General features: G+C 33.6%; 3 protein-coding genes across 3 annotated transcripts; 2 read left to right on the top strand and 1 right to left on the bottom strand.

Moving 5' to 3' along the window:
* Positions 1 to 298: 298 nt before the first annotated feature.
* K444DRAFT_523494 (uncharacterized protein) lies at positions 299 to 955 on the bottom strand (the record flags this gene model as incomplete). Its single annotated transcript, XM_024874292.1, has 2 exons — positions 299 to 677; positions 729 to 955. 2 exons carry the CDS (start codon positions 953 to 955, stop codon positions 299 to 301), a joined length of 606 nt encoding a protein of 201 aa, XP_024740101.1.
* An 866-nt stretch (positions 956 to 1,821) lies between these two features.
* On the top strand, positions 1,822 to 3,719 carry K444DRAFT_329802 (uncharacterized protein). The gene is made up of 4 exons (XM_024871949.1): positions 1,822 to 2,716; positions 2,782 to 3,138; positions 3,199 to 3,454; positions 3,565 to 3,719. Exons 1-4 carry the CDS (start codon positions 1,966 to 1,968, stop codon positions 3,593 to 3,595), a joined length of 1,395 nt encoding a protein of 464 aa, XP_024740100.1. The 5' UTR covers positions 1,822 to 1,965; the 3' UTR covers positions 3,596 to 3,719.
* Positions 3,720 to 14,809: 11,090 nt separating this feature from the next.
* On the top strand, positions 14,810 to 17,218 carry K444DRAFT_584853 (uncharacterized protein; the record flags this gene model as incomplete). Its single annotated transcript, XM_024877890.1, has 5 exons — positions 14,810 to 15,162; positions 15,250 to 15,310; positions 15,455 to 15,603; positions 15,658 to 16,695; positions 16,753 to 17,218. 5 exons carry the CDS (start codon positions 14,810 to 14,812, stop codon positions 17,201 to 17,203), a joined length of 2,052 nt encoding a protein of 683 aa, XP_024740099.1. The 3' UTR covers positions 17,204 to 17,218.
* Positions 17,219 to 18,174: the final 956 nt, after the last annotated feature.

Here is an 18,174-nt window from a genome sequence, read left to right as displayed (position 1 = left end):
AGAGCGCTGCGGGAGATCTGCATCCAGGCTCGAGGAGATTCAATTCCTACCGGACCTACGCCCGGTTCAGAGCCTTAAATTGCATGCTGTGGCTTCGGCTTTTGAGCAGATCCATCCTTTTTCAACTTGCAGCTGGCATCGATTGCCCGTCCAGGCTTGTGCGATAGATATCTTTTTTGTGGGAAAATACCATCACAGCTTCAAATGACTTCCTTTCATCGTAAATTCCTCAAACGTTCATATCCACATGAACTATAACCCCATCCTATCGCCCTGTGTGTAGTTACATACTACCATCCTACGACTTCATCAACTGCAGTATTGCTGTCACAGACTGTGTAAAGCCAAAAATGATTGTGAGTGCCAAGACTAAAGCTGCAACCCAGAAAGTCCACCACTGAACTGGTTTGCGGTCATCTCGCCACCATTGTAGAGGGCCATGGGGTTCATGGTCGTCAAAAGCTCGTTTCAGCTTTCTTAGTCGACCTCCCCAGAATACAAAGTGGTCGATTCTTCGATTCTCAGACTTCAAGTACTCAAGTGAGAGGACACTTGGGTCCAGTACATACGGCCTTTGAAGCTGTCTATACCATTTTCGAACTCGACGATCGGCCCTTGGAATCATAAGGGCTAGGGTGTCCATAGTCTCCAAAATTAACTCGGGGGGTATGATAGAACTGTGTGCTCGAGTGAGATTTTGTTCTTTCGGGTTTCCCTCAAGTACTGACTTTTTGATTGTTAAATGATTCTCAAGGACTTTGACATGGTGGAAGACATGGACCTTCAACTTTTCATCCTCATCTTGGATAAGAAGGTGATCTAACAGATTACTTGTCCAAATGATATCAAATCCAGCAAGGCGGGTAAGTTGCCTTGCATTGAAGCTTTTGGAAAAGGCCCACACAGAATTGCACGAAGCACAGCTGTTCTGCGATGCAAGTGATCCATTCGCCATCATCATCACCCCCTTTGTTACTGTTTGGGCCAAACAGTCGTCATTCTCCCAAGATACTACTGCTCCTCTTCGAGCGCCGCCGACGCTTTTGAAGTTCAGTGGAACCAAGAACCCGGACGCAAGATTGATAGCTCTATCTATGCGCCCCGCATCTGTGCAGCCTGTGGATCGTTGGAAGAATTGCGCAGCCTCCAATTTGGTGCAAGGCTGGGACTTCAGAGTGCGTACAATCTCTAGAATTTGTTCGTGGTTGAAATCTGGAATCTGGGTATCACCACTGCAAGCTGCGGTTGATAGATCTTGGTAAATGTGAGTGAAGTAACTCTCATACAGCTTGCGATATTCCTGATACTCATCCGCTGTCAAGTCGTGGTTCCAGATCTCTCGGATTACAGCCCGCGAGAATGCGCTTGTTGTTGGCGTCTTCCTCAAAATACACCTTAAGCTCGCCTGTGTTGTCAAGGGGGCAGAAGCCATCGTTGATAACTTTCAAGTTGTCAAGAAGGATCGCGAAAACGCTCAGGAACCTCCGCTGCAGATAAGAGAGGCCGTGACTGCAGTCTCTTAAGTCTCCGTTGGGGAACGGGTAGCGATCCAGAGAAAGGTATCCTTCCAGTTCCTCTCTCTAGAGTGACTTTTCGATTGGTATAATTGGCTCATAACTGGAATATGACTCATGAATTAGCAAGACATAAGGGTTGGGGAAAACGTTTCGAACGGCAAGTCTTCTCGCCTCTTCCAATCAGATGCATTCGCGTTTGTAATTCTGAATGCATGCGTTGGCGAGGCAAACTGCAAGGCGTCCTTGTGGTGATCCGCAACTGCTCTTCCTTGCCTTCCAACCTTGAATTGAGCGGTTCGCACGTCGGCTTTCACCGCTTGTCCAGCACAAGGATAAGAAACTTGTAGTGGCCCCATCGCTTCTACTCCTTTGATGCTTTTCCACGGCTCTACGATTCTTATCAATCTGGTGGCCTAAAACAACATTGGGCATCGGAGTTTGTATTATCATGATGTCTATCGAAGTCCAGGCTCTCCAGCAAATCGAAGCGAGGCTGCCTCGCTTGGGAGCTCCAAAATGGAAGGATCCAGAGCGGCGTCAGTCAATCAAGGACAACAGTCGAGTGAAAATGGAGTGGCAACTCAGTTCCTCTCTCTGGACGATGACCTGCTGGGTTGCGCTGGCTCCTGCAAGACCTTGTCTAATCAACGCAATGGGACAGATCGAGGCTCTGGTTTTGAAGCGCCAGTGCGATATCTGGGACGGTGAGCGCACCTCGCCTGGATGCGTTTGGGACCGCTCAATGTATGGACGATCCATCCAAGATGCTCAGCCTACGATAATTTTCAGTTCTTCAAGCAAAATATGTCGGCGGAATGCGAAGAGAATCATCCAAGAAGAAGACATTCAAGTCGATCCCCGAGGAATAGGTATCGAGTACTACGAGAACGGGCCCGGATTCTCTGCTGGATATTTCGATTCTTTGGACCTTGAAACTGGGCGTCCTACTTCTTCTTCTAAGGCTGAATTACCTCAAGAGAAAGCTGTTAGTTCTGCCGGGAATTTGCCAGCTTACCCCAACAACCACCGCGAAAGTTCACCAACTCGTAATGCTAAACCTGCAATCAATGCAGCCTTGGTCCATGTTGGGGACGTATCATGCACCATGGGAGGTGTTCTTATGGTCGATGGCGAATTGCATGTGTTGACAGTCGCCCACGCCTTTGATTGTGAGATCGAAACAAATGCAGAAACTCAGGGTACGAAACTTTCTGCCATTTTGATTCCTTCAGTCAACGGGAAGAGTTAACCTGTATAATAGCAGAGGCAATCGAACCTTCTCCACCAGCAATCCACTATCGAAGATCAGGTATCATTGGAACTCTGCACGGCAAAAGAGATTCACGAGAGCGCTCTGAAAGCTCTTGGGGTTTGGACTGGGCATTATACACCATTGACCGAAATAAAATGCATTTGTCCAACATGGTGTTCCTGCCAAATGGAAACATCCTATTTCCAAGAAATATAGCACAAAAGGATCCATGTGATATGCCTGTGGTCATCCATACCGGCACAACAGGCATCGTGAATGGCAGTATCATTGGAGACTACTCCCTTGTTGCTCTTCCAGGGAGTAGATCCTTCCAGAGAATGTGGATCGTTATTCTGGACCGGCCTATCCGTAAGTCTTCCTTGTGCCTAGCTCCTAATAGCCATTTCCTAAAACTAAAGTTTCTCATAGAAATGGGTGATAGTGGTTCCTGGGTGCTTGATCCCGCTACTGGCGACTGGTTGGGCCATATCGTCGCAGGGAAACCAGGAACAAATGTTGCCTACATTGTCCTTGCCCGGGACATTGTGAATGACATCGTAACTCATTTCGGAGGCAAAACCGTCCGGATGCCAAGTGAGGCTGAATTGGAAGTCACGAAAGCAGTCGACGAAGTCAAGAGAGCTATCCGGCTTCCTGAACCTCAGCAAGCCCCGACTACAAGTAAGTCCCTCACTTCTGTTCATGCAAAAAAGAAGAAAATACCGAAGGGTTAGGACCACAATTCCAATGCAATTGTTACACTTTGCTTAATGCAAAACTGATTCTGTTCTGAAGAAAGTGCCTCCACCCACGCCGGTGGGGCTAATCTTTCTCGCACTAGACTTCGACGAGTGCTTCCTTCGACGTATCAAAGTTCTACAATATCACCGCCGCTTGGGACTGAAGAAATAAGCCATCAAAATAGACCTCTCAGCGGCTTGAATATTTTCGAAAGAGAAAGAGGTGAGCCATTTCATCCAACTTTCGTCAAGTCTGACATGGTGTGCAGAACTGGAGAAACACCCCGATGGATGGCCACGATTGGCAGCATTCTTGAATAGTGCAGACAACACTGCTATATTCCGCCGATTCGGTCAGCTGCACTGCCGTGAACTCGTTATGCTGCAGACAGAGATCACAAAGCTAGAGCAGAAACTCACAGAGCTCGATAAACATGATAGTGAATCAGCGTCAACAGCATATAGATTGAGGACAACTTATCACCAAGACGGATGGGATACAGAGCGCATGGATTTGAGGGAGGAGATTCGGGTGAAATTGCTCATCTACTGGATGTACTCTCTCTCCAACGTATTGAAAACAAGGGCTAACCTAGGACTAGACGATTTGCTACTGAAAGAAGCCCAATTACGAGCTTTACAGAGAACACCGAACCGGGATCATGCTACTGTATTCAAGTGGTTATGGAGCTATAAGCCCGTTGATCAGGGAGAAGATAATTGGATCTATCACCCAGACGATTTCGTGTCCGTCAAACCGACCTCGGAGGGATGGTGGGTTGAGGTATTTCCCCCCCTTTAAGCGCCAATAAAGGAAACAAACGCAGCAAATTTAGGCAAGTACTTACTTTGACCAGACATTCAAGAACCATTGCACCACCGTTGGGAACAAAATTTTCAAGAAACACAACCATGTCAATCCGCTGCCGGCGCATCAACTGGATCACGTCTTACCATTGGTTCGATCGATAGCAGCAACCGCCTTCTTAGCCGTACTGCTAATCCCTGTGATCTTGATTTACACTATCTCTCTTGGCAGAAGGCAAATATTAGCCGTAGTCATTGCAGCAGTATTGATATTTACATTCGTGTTCTCTCTCCTCACATCGATGACGCAGAAGACGATGTTCGTCGGGGTTGCAACGCAAGTATCCCAGCCAAATGATGCTCCACTCATACTAATCTGAGAACAGGTATTGCGCCGTAATGATCACTTTTTTGGGGAACTTGGAACATGGATAATATACTGAACTTGTTTTGATGGATGAACGACGGCACGTTGATTGGGGGAGGGAAGGAGTTGTATCACGTGCCGTATTTTCTCAACGGTGACAGCATTTCGGATCAATGCAGCGATTGGCAGTCATCGAGGCGATAGTACCGTCGAATATTTTATATAGGCTACTAAAGGGCCTGTAAGGTCTTACTTTAATCTCCCTGTAGCAATTCCTAGCTCCCTATAAGCCCTGTAAGGGTCCCCTAAGTATGGCTTACCCCGCTATTACTTATAAAGCCTCTAATTTTAATTATTTTTTAATACCTTTAATTCTATATATATAAATCTGAATCTAGTATATACTAATCTTCTCTTCCCCCTTCTTTCTCCCTTCTTTATACTTATTGCCCCCTTTTAAACGAATTATCTCCTTTATATAATAAGGAATTACTTTTATTTACTCTTAAATCTTACTTTGGGATAAGTTTTACTAGTATTTCTCCTATCTTGCTTTGAGTTTCTTTTTATTACTAGTTGGCCCCCGCTTTATAGATTTGTTTTTCATATAAAACCAAGCCGTTTTAATTATATTAAGATTAGGTAAATTTACTAGCTAGAGTATTTTCATAATTTTTTATAAGCTATAAATTATTTCTTAGTAATGAGATTTATATATTAGTATATTATTCTCTTAAATAGTTATATTAGATTAATTATTTTAATATACTTTTATAAAAAATAAAAGCTTTTTAATAAGAATTCTTTTTTAATATTTATATTAATTAATATTATCTTAGCTATTCTTTATTATAAATATATTAGTAGCCTTATTATATTTCAAGGTTTTTTATATTTCTCTAAGAGCTCATTTATATATCTTTATCTAATTCCTTAGCTATTTCTTTTACTTCTTTTTCTATTTCTATTTATTACTTTTTTAATTAACAAATTCCTTATATTTAAATTAGCCTTTTTCTTTCTTTTCTCTTAAGAAGTCTTTTCTCCTATATATAGTAAGGCTTCTTTTTATTATATAAAAATAATTCCCAAAATATAAATTTAAAAAAGCCTTTTTAATATTATTTTATATAATATTTATATAATATTTCTTTAAATAATCTCTATACTTTTTTCTTTTCTTTTATATTTCCTAATTATATTATAGTTTTATTTATAAAAATAATATCTTTCTAGTTCTTAAATATCTAATACTTTTTTTCTTTAAATACTAAGCTAATTACTTTACTATATTTAGCTTATTTAAGCCAGGTTTAATTATTAATTTATATTAAAAATAGCTTATATATATAAGAATCTTTTAAATTATTTAGTTATAATATATATAAGGTTATATATAACTTAAGGACATATAATAAACCTCGGATATTACAGGTATTAATTAGGGAGATTAGAGGCCCTTTGACTTTATAACTAACTACTATTTATATTATAAGTATTAGGCTTATAAATTACTAATTATATATATATTATCGGGGCCTCCTATTTAGAGGAGGCTTCCCTGGACCTTATAGGAGGGACAGAGATTAGTTTTATACTAAATTTAATATTATAGTTTTATAACTTACTAATTCATTCTATTATCTTATTACCTACTAATAAATACCTTATAAGCTAATCTCTCTACTCTCAAAAAAGGTAGTTTAATAAGTAATTATATCTCGAAATCTGCAAAATATATAATTCCTCGCCAGAGCTATTCCTATAGAGGAAGTCAAATAGATTAACCCCGATATAGATAATAGTAAAGGCTCGTCTAATACTTTTAATAGGGCCTCTCAGAAGCCTCCGAGAGCTAGTAATAATAACGTAAATAATCCCGGTAATAATTAAGACACCGAGATTAATACCCAAGTTATTACTACTCAAGCTATAGAATAGGGCTTATATACTAAAGTCAAAGCGCTTTAATAAAAGCAAGAATTAATAGATATAATTAACTAATATATCCTATAGTTAGAGTAATATAAGAATACTTTTAGGAATACCTTATGATTTATTATATTTTATAGAAATTCTATTTATAAGTTTACTCTATTTTCCTTAGTAATTCCTACTAGGAAACTTCCTAAAATAGGATTAGAACCTATCTCCTTTCCTAATATAATAAGCTTTGAGAGTAATCTTAATATTATTTATTAGGAGCTACTATATAATATCCTAAAGATATATTTAGATTAAAAGAAGTTTCTTAAGATCCGGATACCTGACTTATATTATAGAAAGTTCCTTAAGAAATAGAGAATATTTATATTTTTCTGGAAAATAGTCTTTAGGACCTAATCTTAGACTTATAATAGATATTCTTCTAGAGTTAATTCTACTATAAGTACTTTTAGGAACGAATCTCATAATATTTGGGAGGCTATAATAAAGTAAAGCCTATTATTATATAAGGTCTATTAGAAGTAATTTAAGGCCTACTTAGCTAATATACTTTAAGTACCTCAAACCCATTAATAAGACGCCTTTAAGGAACTCCGAGATCTTTATTAGAAAAATAGTAAGATAGTTACCGAATTATATACTTAAATAATTAGTCTTAAAGTTAACTAGAACTTATATCCTGAGAGGAACCGGGTCCGGACTCTCGATACTGTTTTATCTAACTATAAGACTTATTAGATACTTATATTTATTTCCGAGTAGCTTAAGAAAGCTCAGAAAGTAAAGTATATTACTTATTCTAAATTAAGAAAAATAAAAACAGGGAAGTCTAATAAGAGTAACTCTACTCCTAAAAACCCTGACTTATTGAATTCTAATTTATAAAGCTATTAAAAAAAGAAGAATAAGTTCTAAAGATTATATAAGAAATTCTCAGATAGTACTTTGGTTCTTTTAAGGCCTTAATAAAGTACTAGTTCTATTTTAGGTATGGTTTATTAGACTTATAAATAGAAAAAATATTTCTTAGGAAATATAAAGTATTTTAAGTATACTAAATAGGCTCGGCAGAACTCTAATAAGGCCAAAACTATAGAAAAGTTAAGGTATCTATAGAAGTAGGTTAATACTATTACTATAAAGAAGTACTCTAGAGGAAATCCTTCTAAGAAATAGGGAAAAGAGAAGGCTAAATCTTAAATATTAATAATTTTGGCTATAATAAAAAAGATATATTATTTCATATAATTATTTAAGTAAGATTAATATAGCTAGAAATAAGTACCTTAGAAATATATAGCAGACTTAGTAATACCGGATTAGATTATAACTTCCTTAATAATAATTAGGCTTAAAGCCAGGGCTTTATTACCTTAGCTAAATATAACTAAGAATTTATAATCTTTTATAGAAACTAATTTAAGATCTATTAAGCCTATAATCTTAAGGTATTTATTATAAATAATTATAGTAAGATATATTCTTTTAAGCTCCGGTTCTATAGATATAAGAATATTAGCTCTTATAGCCTTATCTTTAGTATGAAATTTTATAAAGTAACCCTTATATAATATATAGATTATATTAAGAAATAATAGATATATATACTTATATAGTCTAATAATATTAAGATCCTAATACTAAAAGAATTTAGTAAGGAGCTTAATTAGTATCCTAAGCTAGTACCTTAAGTCTTATTCTTAACTAAAGGCAAATATACCTATTCTAGATAATAGGCTTTATATATTTATAATAGTTACTAGGTCTTTATTTTATTATATAATTCTAGTAATACTAAATAGGAGTTTTTAATATAGCAAATTAATATCCTCCGGAAAGGGGCCTTAGAAATACCTATTTATTTCCGGAATAATAAATATAAAGACTTCTTAAAGGTTTTTAATTCTAATAAAACTTCGGAACTTTCTAATTTTAGTAATATTAAATACTTTATTAATATAAATAGTATAGTCCTATATAGGCCTTTATATAATCTATTAGAGATCTAACTAGAAGTATTATATTTATATTTATAAGATATGCTTTATAAATATTAGATAAGGCCTAGCAAAAGCCTAGTAGGGGTACCTATTTTTTTTATTTCTAAGAAAAATAAAGAACTATATCTTTATATTAATTATTATAGATTTAACTAAGTTATAATTAAGAATTAGTATTTGCTTTCTCTTATTAATAAGACTCTTAACTAGCTTTAAGGAGCTAAGATCTTTATAAAGCTAGATCTTAAGGATATATATTATTAGATAAGAATTTATAAAGAATATAAATAGAAAATAGCTTTTAGAACTTATTATAGCTATTTTAAATATCTTATAATACTTTTTAGGCTAGTTAATATACTAGCCATATTTTAAATATATATTAATATTATATTTATAAGGCTTCTGGATTATTTTATAGTTATTTATTTAGATAATATCCTTATTTATTCCCAAAATAAGAATAAATACTATAATTATATTTACTAGATACTTACTAGGCTATATAAAAATAACCTATTTTATAAACTTAGTAAATACAAGTTTAATATTAAAGAAGTCGAATTTTTGGGCTTTCTTATTAGAATAGAAGATATTTATATGGATCCTAAACAGGTCTATAGTATTATTAAATAGCTAGAACCAGAATCATTCTATAATATCCAAGTATTTCTTGGATTTACTAATTTCTACTATAGGTTTATTTACTATTACTTTCAGGTAATTGTAGGCTTAATAGATCTCTTAAAAGAAATAGAAAAGGGCCAGAAATCCGGTTCCTTTATATAAATAAATAAAGTAGCTAAAAGCTTTAAGACTTTAAAAAAAGCTTTTATTATAATACCTATTCTAATCTATTTTAATTCTTTTAAGAAAATTTATATTAAAACTAATATATTAAAATTCGTAATTACTAGTACTATTTTATAATAAGTTAATCCTAGTAATAGCCCGAAAAAATACTAGTATCTAGTAGTATTCTAGTTCCGGAAACTTTCCAGAGCTAAATATAACTATAGTACCTATAATAGGAAGCTATTTATAATTATTAAAGCCTTTAAGTATTAGTACTATTATTTTAAAAAGTCCAGGTTTATAATTAAGGTTATTATAGACTATAATAATCTCTAATACTTTATAGAAATAAAGTATCTAGAGAGCTATTAAGTATATTAGGTAATATATCTTATAATATATAATTTTAATATTATTTACTATAGAGGCGCCTCAAATCTAGTAAATAAACCTAGTAAAAAACCTAATTATAAAAAAGGTTCTATTAATATAACTTGGCTTCCGACTTTTTAGAATAAGTTAAAAAGAGCTTTTATAGTTATAATTTAGAGATTCTTATAAATATCTAAAGAATTCCTTCTTTAAAATAAGTATTATTTAATACTTGCTATATTTATAATAGCTAAAGAGAAATATTTATTATAAGACAAGTAAATAGATTATTTTATAGATTCCTTAATTATAGAATTAGTTAAGAAGTAAGATATAGGGAAATGCCTTAAAGGCTTTATTATTATAGCTAAGGTAATAGGGATATCTATAATTATATTACTTAATAGAACTAAAAACTTCTTAATTTCCCGAGTTTTTAAATTAGATAATTATAAATATCTAATTTCCCGTATATAGATATATATAGCTACTAAAAAAGCTATAGTATTAGCTTTTTTATCTAAATTTCTTTTAGATATTATTTAGGTAATTTAGAGAAATAATTCTTAATATTAGAATATTATAAAATAAAAACTTAATAAGAAAGATACTAAGGGAAAAGAAATCTAGAAAAATAATTTGGGCTTACTTAGATACTATTTAAGAATTATTATATTTAATAATCCTGCTTTATATTAAGAAGTTATAAAGCTTTATTATAATAATCTAATAGCCAGATATTATAGAATAAAGAAAACTTTTAAGCTTTTTAGAAGATTCTAGTATTAGGAAAATATAAAAGAAAATATTTATAATTATTATTAAAAATATAATATTTACTAGAGAATTAAGATAAAGAAATATTTACTATATAGTTTACTTAGTAGTTTATTATAGCCTAAGAGATCCTGGAATAAGATCTTTATAGATTTTATTATAAGTTTACTATTATATAAGAACTTAATAGGAAATCCCGATTTTAATATAATTCTTATAATTATTAATTAGTATTCTAAAATAGTAAGATATATTATATATTATAAGACTATTAATTTTCCGGAGCTTACTAAGATTATATAGGAATATGTTTTCTTAATCTTTAGCTTCTCTAATAGAATTATTTCTAACTAAGAAATAGTATTTACTAGCTAGTTCTAGTTTGCTTTCTACTTTTACTTAATATATAAATAGTATTTAAATATAGCTTATTATTCTTAGATAAATAATTAGATAGAAAAATAAAATTAGGCCCTAAAATATTATCTAAAATATTATTATAATATTTAAAAGAATAATTAGTTTAAGAAGTTATTTTTTATAGAATTTATATATAATAACTTAAAATATTAGATTTTATAGAATATATTTTTCTATATATATTATAGATACTATTCTTAACTTTTATAAAATTCTAAAAATAGAATTATAAAAAAGATACTAACTATATATAGGAGATTAGAAATTCTTTAAATAAAATAAAAAAAGCTTAAGAATTTATAATATTATATATAAAATAATTAAGAAACCTATTATAATAAGTACTAGTTAGCTAAATATTATTTTAAAAAAGCCTAGGTAATATTATTAATAAGAAATATTAAACTTAAAATAGGAAAGCTTAAACCAAAATTTATAGGTTTATTTAGGATTCTTAAATATATTAATAATTTAGTATATAAGTTAGAATTATTAAATATATATAATTATTTATATCTAACTTTTTATATTTCTCTTTTTAAAAAGTATATAATAAAAAAGAATTAGAAGCTATATTTATATTTCTCTAGAGAACTTCCGGAATTAGTAAATAATAATAAAAAATAAGAATAGGAAATAAAAGCTATTATTAATTACTAATAAGATAATAGAAATAAAAAGTAATAATATTTAATTAAATAGAAAGCCTGGCCTAAAAATTATAATATCTAATTACTTATTTTTCCTAATCTTAAAAATTCTAAGAAACTTCTAAAATTATATAACTAAAACTATAGCTTAGAATCCGAAATTATCTTTTAATAATTTCTTAAAATTAAAAAGAATTCTGGATTACTAAGAAAAAGGCTATTAAAAAAAAAAAAAGAACTTAGATAACTAAGAAAAGATCTAGAATAGTAATAGAAATACTTTTTTCCTAGATTTTTTATTTATAAAGGTTTTCTAGGATTTTATTAAGGCTTATAAGAATTATATTTAAATTATTAGAAAAAGATTTAGAATTAAGAAAGATTTATTATAAATAAACTAGCTATAGGTATTTTAAATAAATAAACTTTAATTCTTATAAATTCCTAATTCCTAAAGTAAGAATACTAAATACTAGCTTTATTTAGGACTTAATAAAGAATTAGCTAATACTTTCTAGAATTTGCTTATCTTTTAATAAAATATAGTTATATTATAATAATATTAGTATTAAGAATATTAAGAGAAGTAAATAAGGAACTTATAATAGTTATATATATCTTATAAAAGGCCCGAACTTCTGAAATTAGGTCCTAAATAGCTATAAGTATTATATTATTAGTATTTAAAGTACTAGTAATAGACTACTTAGTAATTTTAGTAATAAGCTTAATAATAAAATTAATATCTTAAAAATAGATATTATAGTATTTTTTTAAGAAATTAGTAAATATTTAAATATATTAGAAAAAACTTATTTTTGGGATACTAATTTAAGTAATATTATTATTTGCCTTATTAAAATAGGAAGAAGAATTCCAAAGCTTATTAGTATTTTTCTAGTTTTTAAAAACCTAATTAATAGTATTATTCTTATTAGTATAATATTATTTAGGATATATTTTAAGAAATTTCTTAAAGATTATAATAGTATCTTCCTAGAACTAATAAGCCTCTAATAAGTAATAAGGAATCTGAAATCATATTAGCTTTAATAAATATTAAAGCTAAAGAACTTACTAATATATAAGACTTAGAACCCTTATTATAATAGTTATAATTCTTCTTACTAGATATTATAATATATAAGATAAAGGAATTAATAAGTAAATACTTGAAATATTTTAAGTATCTATTAGTAATAGGAAAGGAGACTATAAGATTACCTTTATACTTATTATTATATAGGCGGATAATAAAGCCAGAAAAAGATATTATAGAATTAATTAAAAATAATTAAAGAAAGCTTAAAGAAAAATAGAAGAAGAGGCTAGAAAATAATAATAGAAAAAGTTATTATATATATAGTTATTAGAAAGAAAGAAAGTATATAATAATATAAAGAAGTTCTTTTATAGAGATAAAGAATTACCTGGATTAACTACTAGTTTTTATACTAGTTCTAATTAGAAACTAGTATAACTAATTAATATATGCTCCCAGAAGCCTGTAAATAATCTCTAGGACCTCAGAAATATTTATATAGGTTTTTTATATAAATATTTATTAAATTCTTTCTATATAGCTATTTAGATTATTCTAATATGAGATTTAATAGGTAGTATTAATTTTGTAGGATAGTACCTTAGTACTTTGGATTAAGCTAATTAGAATACTTAGATCCTAAACGAAATTATAATTACTAGCTAGCCCTTATATCTGGGGTATAATTACCCTTCCTTCTCGCTTATTTAGCCCTGATCTAATTAGATGATTTTTATATCTATTATCCAGATTATATTAGTAAAACCACTTTCTAAGATACTAGAAGTTTACCTTAATTAATTAAATAATTAATTAAATATTTACTAGAATAGATTAATAGATCTTGGGGACAAGATCCTAGGAGGGGGGTATAGTTATAATATATATAGGGTCGCACGTGACTTAAGGGCATGTAATAAACCTCGGATATTACAGGTATTAATTAGGGAGATCGGAGGCCCTTTGACTTCATAACTAATTACTATTTATATTATAAGTATTAGGCTTACAAATTACTAATTATATATACGTTATTAGGGCCTCCTATTTAGAGAGGGCTTCCCTAGACCTTATAGGAGGAATAGAGATTAGTTCTGTACTGAATTTAATACTATGGTTTCACAACTCACTAATTCATTCTATTATCTTATTACCTACTAATAAACACCTTATATTATAATATAATCTTATAATTTCGCTTTTTTGTTTCCTTTATAATTATTATATAAGAAAAGTTCCTTATTATTAAATTTTAAAGAATAACTTTAAGAATATATTTAATTATATTAGAAGAAATTACAGGTTAGTAAAAGGTATTAAAGTATATTTAATAAATTAGAATTAGAATTCAGGATAAAGTATATATAGAGAAGTATATATTAGGGCTAATTACCCCTCTTTTAACTACTGAACTCGCCTATATTTATAGGCGTTTAGAGGCGTTTAGTACCTGTCAAGCTATATAAGCCTATATTAAGGCTTGAGGGTATTTTTAATAAGCTTATAGGGGCTTATAGGGTACTAGAAAAGCTATAGGGAGATTAAAGTAAGACCTTACAGGCCCTTCAGTGGCCTATATAAAATATATTATGAAAAACACCCTGTATTCCCGATACTTTATGCCGCGATCTCTGTACTATAATATAGAGCCCATATTGGCCTTCTAGATACCCTAGTTATAATTTCTGGGATTTTGCTCGAGGAATCCGTTTTTATTCCCTCGCAAAGTTTCTGCCAGAGCTGATTTTGGAAACGGCAATTGTTGCTGTCTATGTGGCTCGATAAGCAGATGAAGCTGTCGGTGGAGGCTGTGCACGGTGGCTTGCAGAAACTCAATACTCGTGCATATCTTGAACCCTCATTGATGAAGATTGATAAACCACGTGGTGAGTATACCGGGTTTGATTCGAGTTCTCTTTTATCCTATCTCTTTCATCCCATGTATTTCAGGACTGCCCCGTGGGGAGCCTTGTGAGGGGTGCGTCAGTCAGGCACGCACCCGTCGCCCAGTCACAGTTCTGGCCTTGGTCCCAGATAACGATACCAATGGTTATATAGCCTTGCATCAGCATTGTAAATGGAACTCATGGTTTGGTCGGCAAGCAAAAGAAGTCTATCGAAATATGACCGATCAAACCCAGTCAGAGTCGCCCTCGAGAGCGGTTGACAAAATTGAAGAGCAACCAGTCTCACCAACTGCCGCGAGACATTCGTCGGAGCAGTTTGCGAGAGACGCTTTGCTACTGCCAGATGGCAAACAATATGTCTCGATCAGCTCCTCTCAGCCAGAAGCAACCAAGGAGACCGATGCAGATGCAGACGAACCTATACATAAAGGCATATACTGGTGGTCCCCAATTGCGATGGTCTCTTTCTTCTTACTTGGTGTTTTAACAAGTTTCATGCATCATTTCTATTACACTGTCCTAGATGAACGACAGGTGGGAAATGACCGCCAGCAGCAGTGGGCTCTGAGGTTCGAATCACCTTCATACTTGGCAGTTTTCATAGATTACTTGTACGCGCTTCTTACCTCAAAGACCTCGCTGACAACTCAACACAGAGGAGGAAATACATTCGCCTACCTGACTCAGGTCAGTCTGACGACCTCCATTGGATTCCCGGTAAGTTATTTTCACCGCAATTCCTCATTTCAGGTTTATTGAAATCTTGAATGACACTTACACCGGTGCCGCTGCTTCGTGTTTTTATGCAATTTTCATTTTGAACCTTCCTAGCCCAGAAACAACTAACGTAAATTTCTCTAGTATACACAATGGCTTTGGTGGGCTTTGAAACGAAGCAAAGTTTCTGTCGCGGCACTCGATGCTGCATTTGACGGGACTCTAACAGCGTTGCTAAATATGGAAATGGTCCGAGAGATCAAAATGGGGACTTTCCTGGCTTTGGTGATTGGGTATACACCACTCTCCTTTTTCTGCTCAATTATTCTAGTTGACACGCTCTCTAGGTTTCTCCCATTGACATCTCTCGTCCCACCAGCGACTCTTTTCGTCCTGCCAAGTCTTCAAGATAGTTCTGATACTGGCCCAGTCTATGTTCTCGATATGTACGGCACTAACCAATGGAGCCGGTTTGCTCACTCTTCAAACAGCAGCGATCAGAAAACTACTACATTACTGAGTCCACGGACTATAGCCAAGCGCCTGTCATCAGCGACAGCGGCTCAAGGAGAGATCCCTCTCATCTCGGCACCCTTTCCCAACGCAACTTTCCCCCTACAATTCTTTGGCCCATCAGTCACATGCGAGGAAGCAAACTCTACAATTGCCACGATCATCGACAGTATTCGCGATGATGATGTTCGGAACAACTCTGTAGGCTCCCTAGCAGAGAAGTCCAATTATTTCTACGCATTTGTTCCGGATCTGATGACCAATGCCGGAAACACGAGTGCCAAAAATAATGGTGTTCTGCTGACACCAAAACTACGATTGCCTCAACCTCAAAACGCATCTAACGAGCTATGGATGGCTTACTCCCGGTACACGGGACATCTTGATTCTCAAGGCAACATGGCTACCGAAGATCATTATCTGGTTTGCAAGCTCCACAACGCATCATACAACATTCTTGTCATGTTTGAAGAAGGAGCTCAAGAGATAACCAACCTAAGTACAGCGAATAAGAATATCGTCGAGTATCCCAAGAATGATTCCCCAATTTCCGACGAAATCTTCCAACAACATGCCTATTCGGCCGTCTTCTGGGCAATGACGGACTTACTAGTTGGCTCCATGGGATTCTTCGTCCAGAACACTTCACCTCCAACGAATTTCACGGAAATCACAACTGATCTTCAATACATCAGTTTGATAGGAAGTTCAGATCTGCAGGCTTTTTTTGACAGTAATCATCCGGGTGCTAATGGGATCAGTGATCAGCGAAACCAGGATATTGAATTAGCACATAATCGTACTCTAGACGTCCTGATTCCGGAACTAATGTTCAATATCACGATGTCATTTATGAGCAGCAACCTTCTTTCGTAACCCCCCCCCCCCTTTTTTTTTTCCCTTCACGAATATCTCGCTAACATGGCTAGACCTCCCATAAACCAAGCAGTCACCCGTAAAGACTTTGTCAACAAGTATGTCTACCACTCAAAGAACTTATTCATCTCATACGGCCTTGCGATCGGTCTCACATTTCTCGCAAACCTACTCGGTGCATTCGCATACTTGGATAATGGGGTTAGTCATAACAAGACTTTCTCAGCCATCCTAGCGGCAACACGGCACGAGACACTTACGAAACTCTTCCACAACCAGATTGTGGGAAGTCTGCCGCTGTCGGATAAAGTGAAAGATACCCTTCTGAGCTTTGGGGCGATTGGGGCTAGGAGGGAAAGCTTGGATTGGAGAGCTGCTATGGGGTTTACGGTTGCCAAAGACGGGGACGAGGACGGGGAAGAGGAGGAAGAGGAGAATTTTAAAGAACGTGTGGCTTCATGGCTTCGAAGTGTGAGGGTGAGACTTCGAGTTTTGTTATCGTAAAGTATTAAACCTTATATTAGAACAGTTATGAAAAGTCTTACTATTTACTAATTATTATATTTAGTAAAGGCAAAAAGAATATATAAATACCTTTATTAATACTTTATAATTTCTTTATATAAATAATACTTTAAGCTCTTATATTTATTATATTTATATTAAATAAAGTATAATTCTATTTTATAATAATTACGCTTTTGGGGCATTTGGAACATGAATGATATACTAAACTTGTTTTAATGGATGAACGATGGCACGTTAATCGGGGGAAAAGGGTTGTATCACGTGCCGTATTTTCTCAACGGTAACATATTTCGGATCAATGCAGCGATTGGCAGTCATTGAGGCAATATGTCAGTTGCCATACACTTGTTTCTCCCCTTTTGGTTGGCTTAGCTACAAATGCATATAAGCCCTCCGCTAAACCGCACTTCTTGGACTTTAGACATCTTAATCTATGTTAATTCTACCCTCATATTTTGAAGCCTAATTACATGCCAAATACTGCCTTATTTATGCAATTATCACGATAATACCCTCAAATATTTCGTTCTAAGGGACTGGACGCGATTTACGAAGTACGATATGCTTTTGCTGCTTCCCAGTTCGTCGTGTCTCAGCCGATTGGAAGTTTTCTTCTTTCCAAATTTCAGATACTATTCCTTTTCTGGGTCTATATCCACTTATAATTGCTTGCGGGAGAATCTTCTAGCTGCCTATTGTTACTCACCCTAAATAGACCTCACTCGCTGTCATCCTGTTCCACCTTCTCCCGGAACACTTCCCGTTTGTTAAGCGCCGGAAGAAGCACCAAGTCGCTGGCCCTGTTGGGGATTCGAAACTTGTTTCAACGGACGGTCTCATTTGACTGGCCTGAAATGAGGAAGCGCAAGAATTCGAGGGTTCATAATACAGTCTATCATATGAACAAAAAGGAAAGCACTGAAACATTTGGAAGTGTGCCACCGTAC

Source organism: Hyaloscypha bicolor, assembly GCF_002865645.1.
Source record: "Hyaloscypha bicolor E unplaced genomic scaffold K444scaffold_52, whole genome shotgun sequence".
Lineage (NCBI taxonomy): Eukaryota > Fungi > Ascomycota > Leotiomycetes > Helotiales > Hyaloscyphaceae > Hyaloscypha > Hyaloscypha bicolor.
Note: the sequence above shows the minus strand (reverse complement) of the source record. Positions and strands in the feature narration are given on the sequence as shown.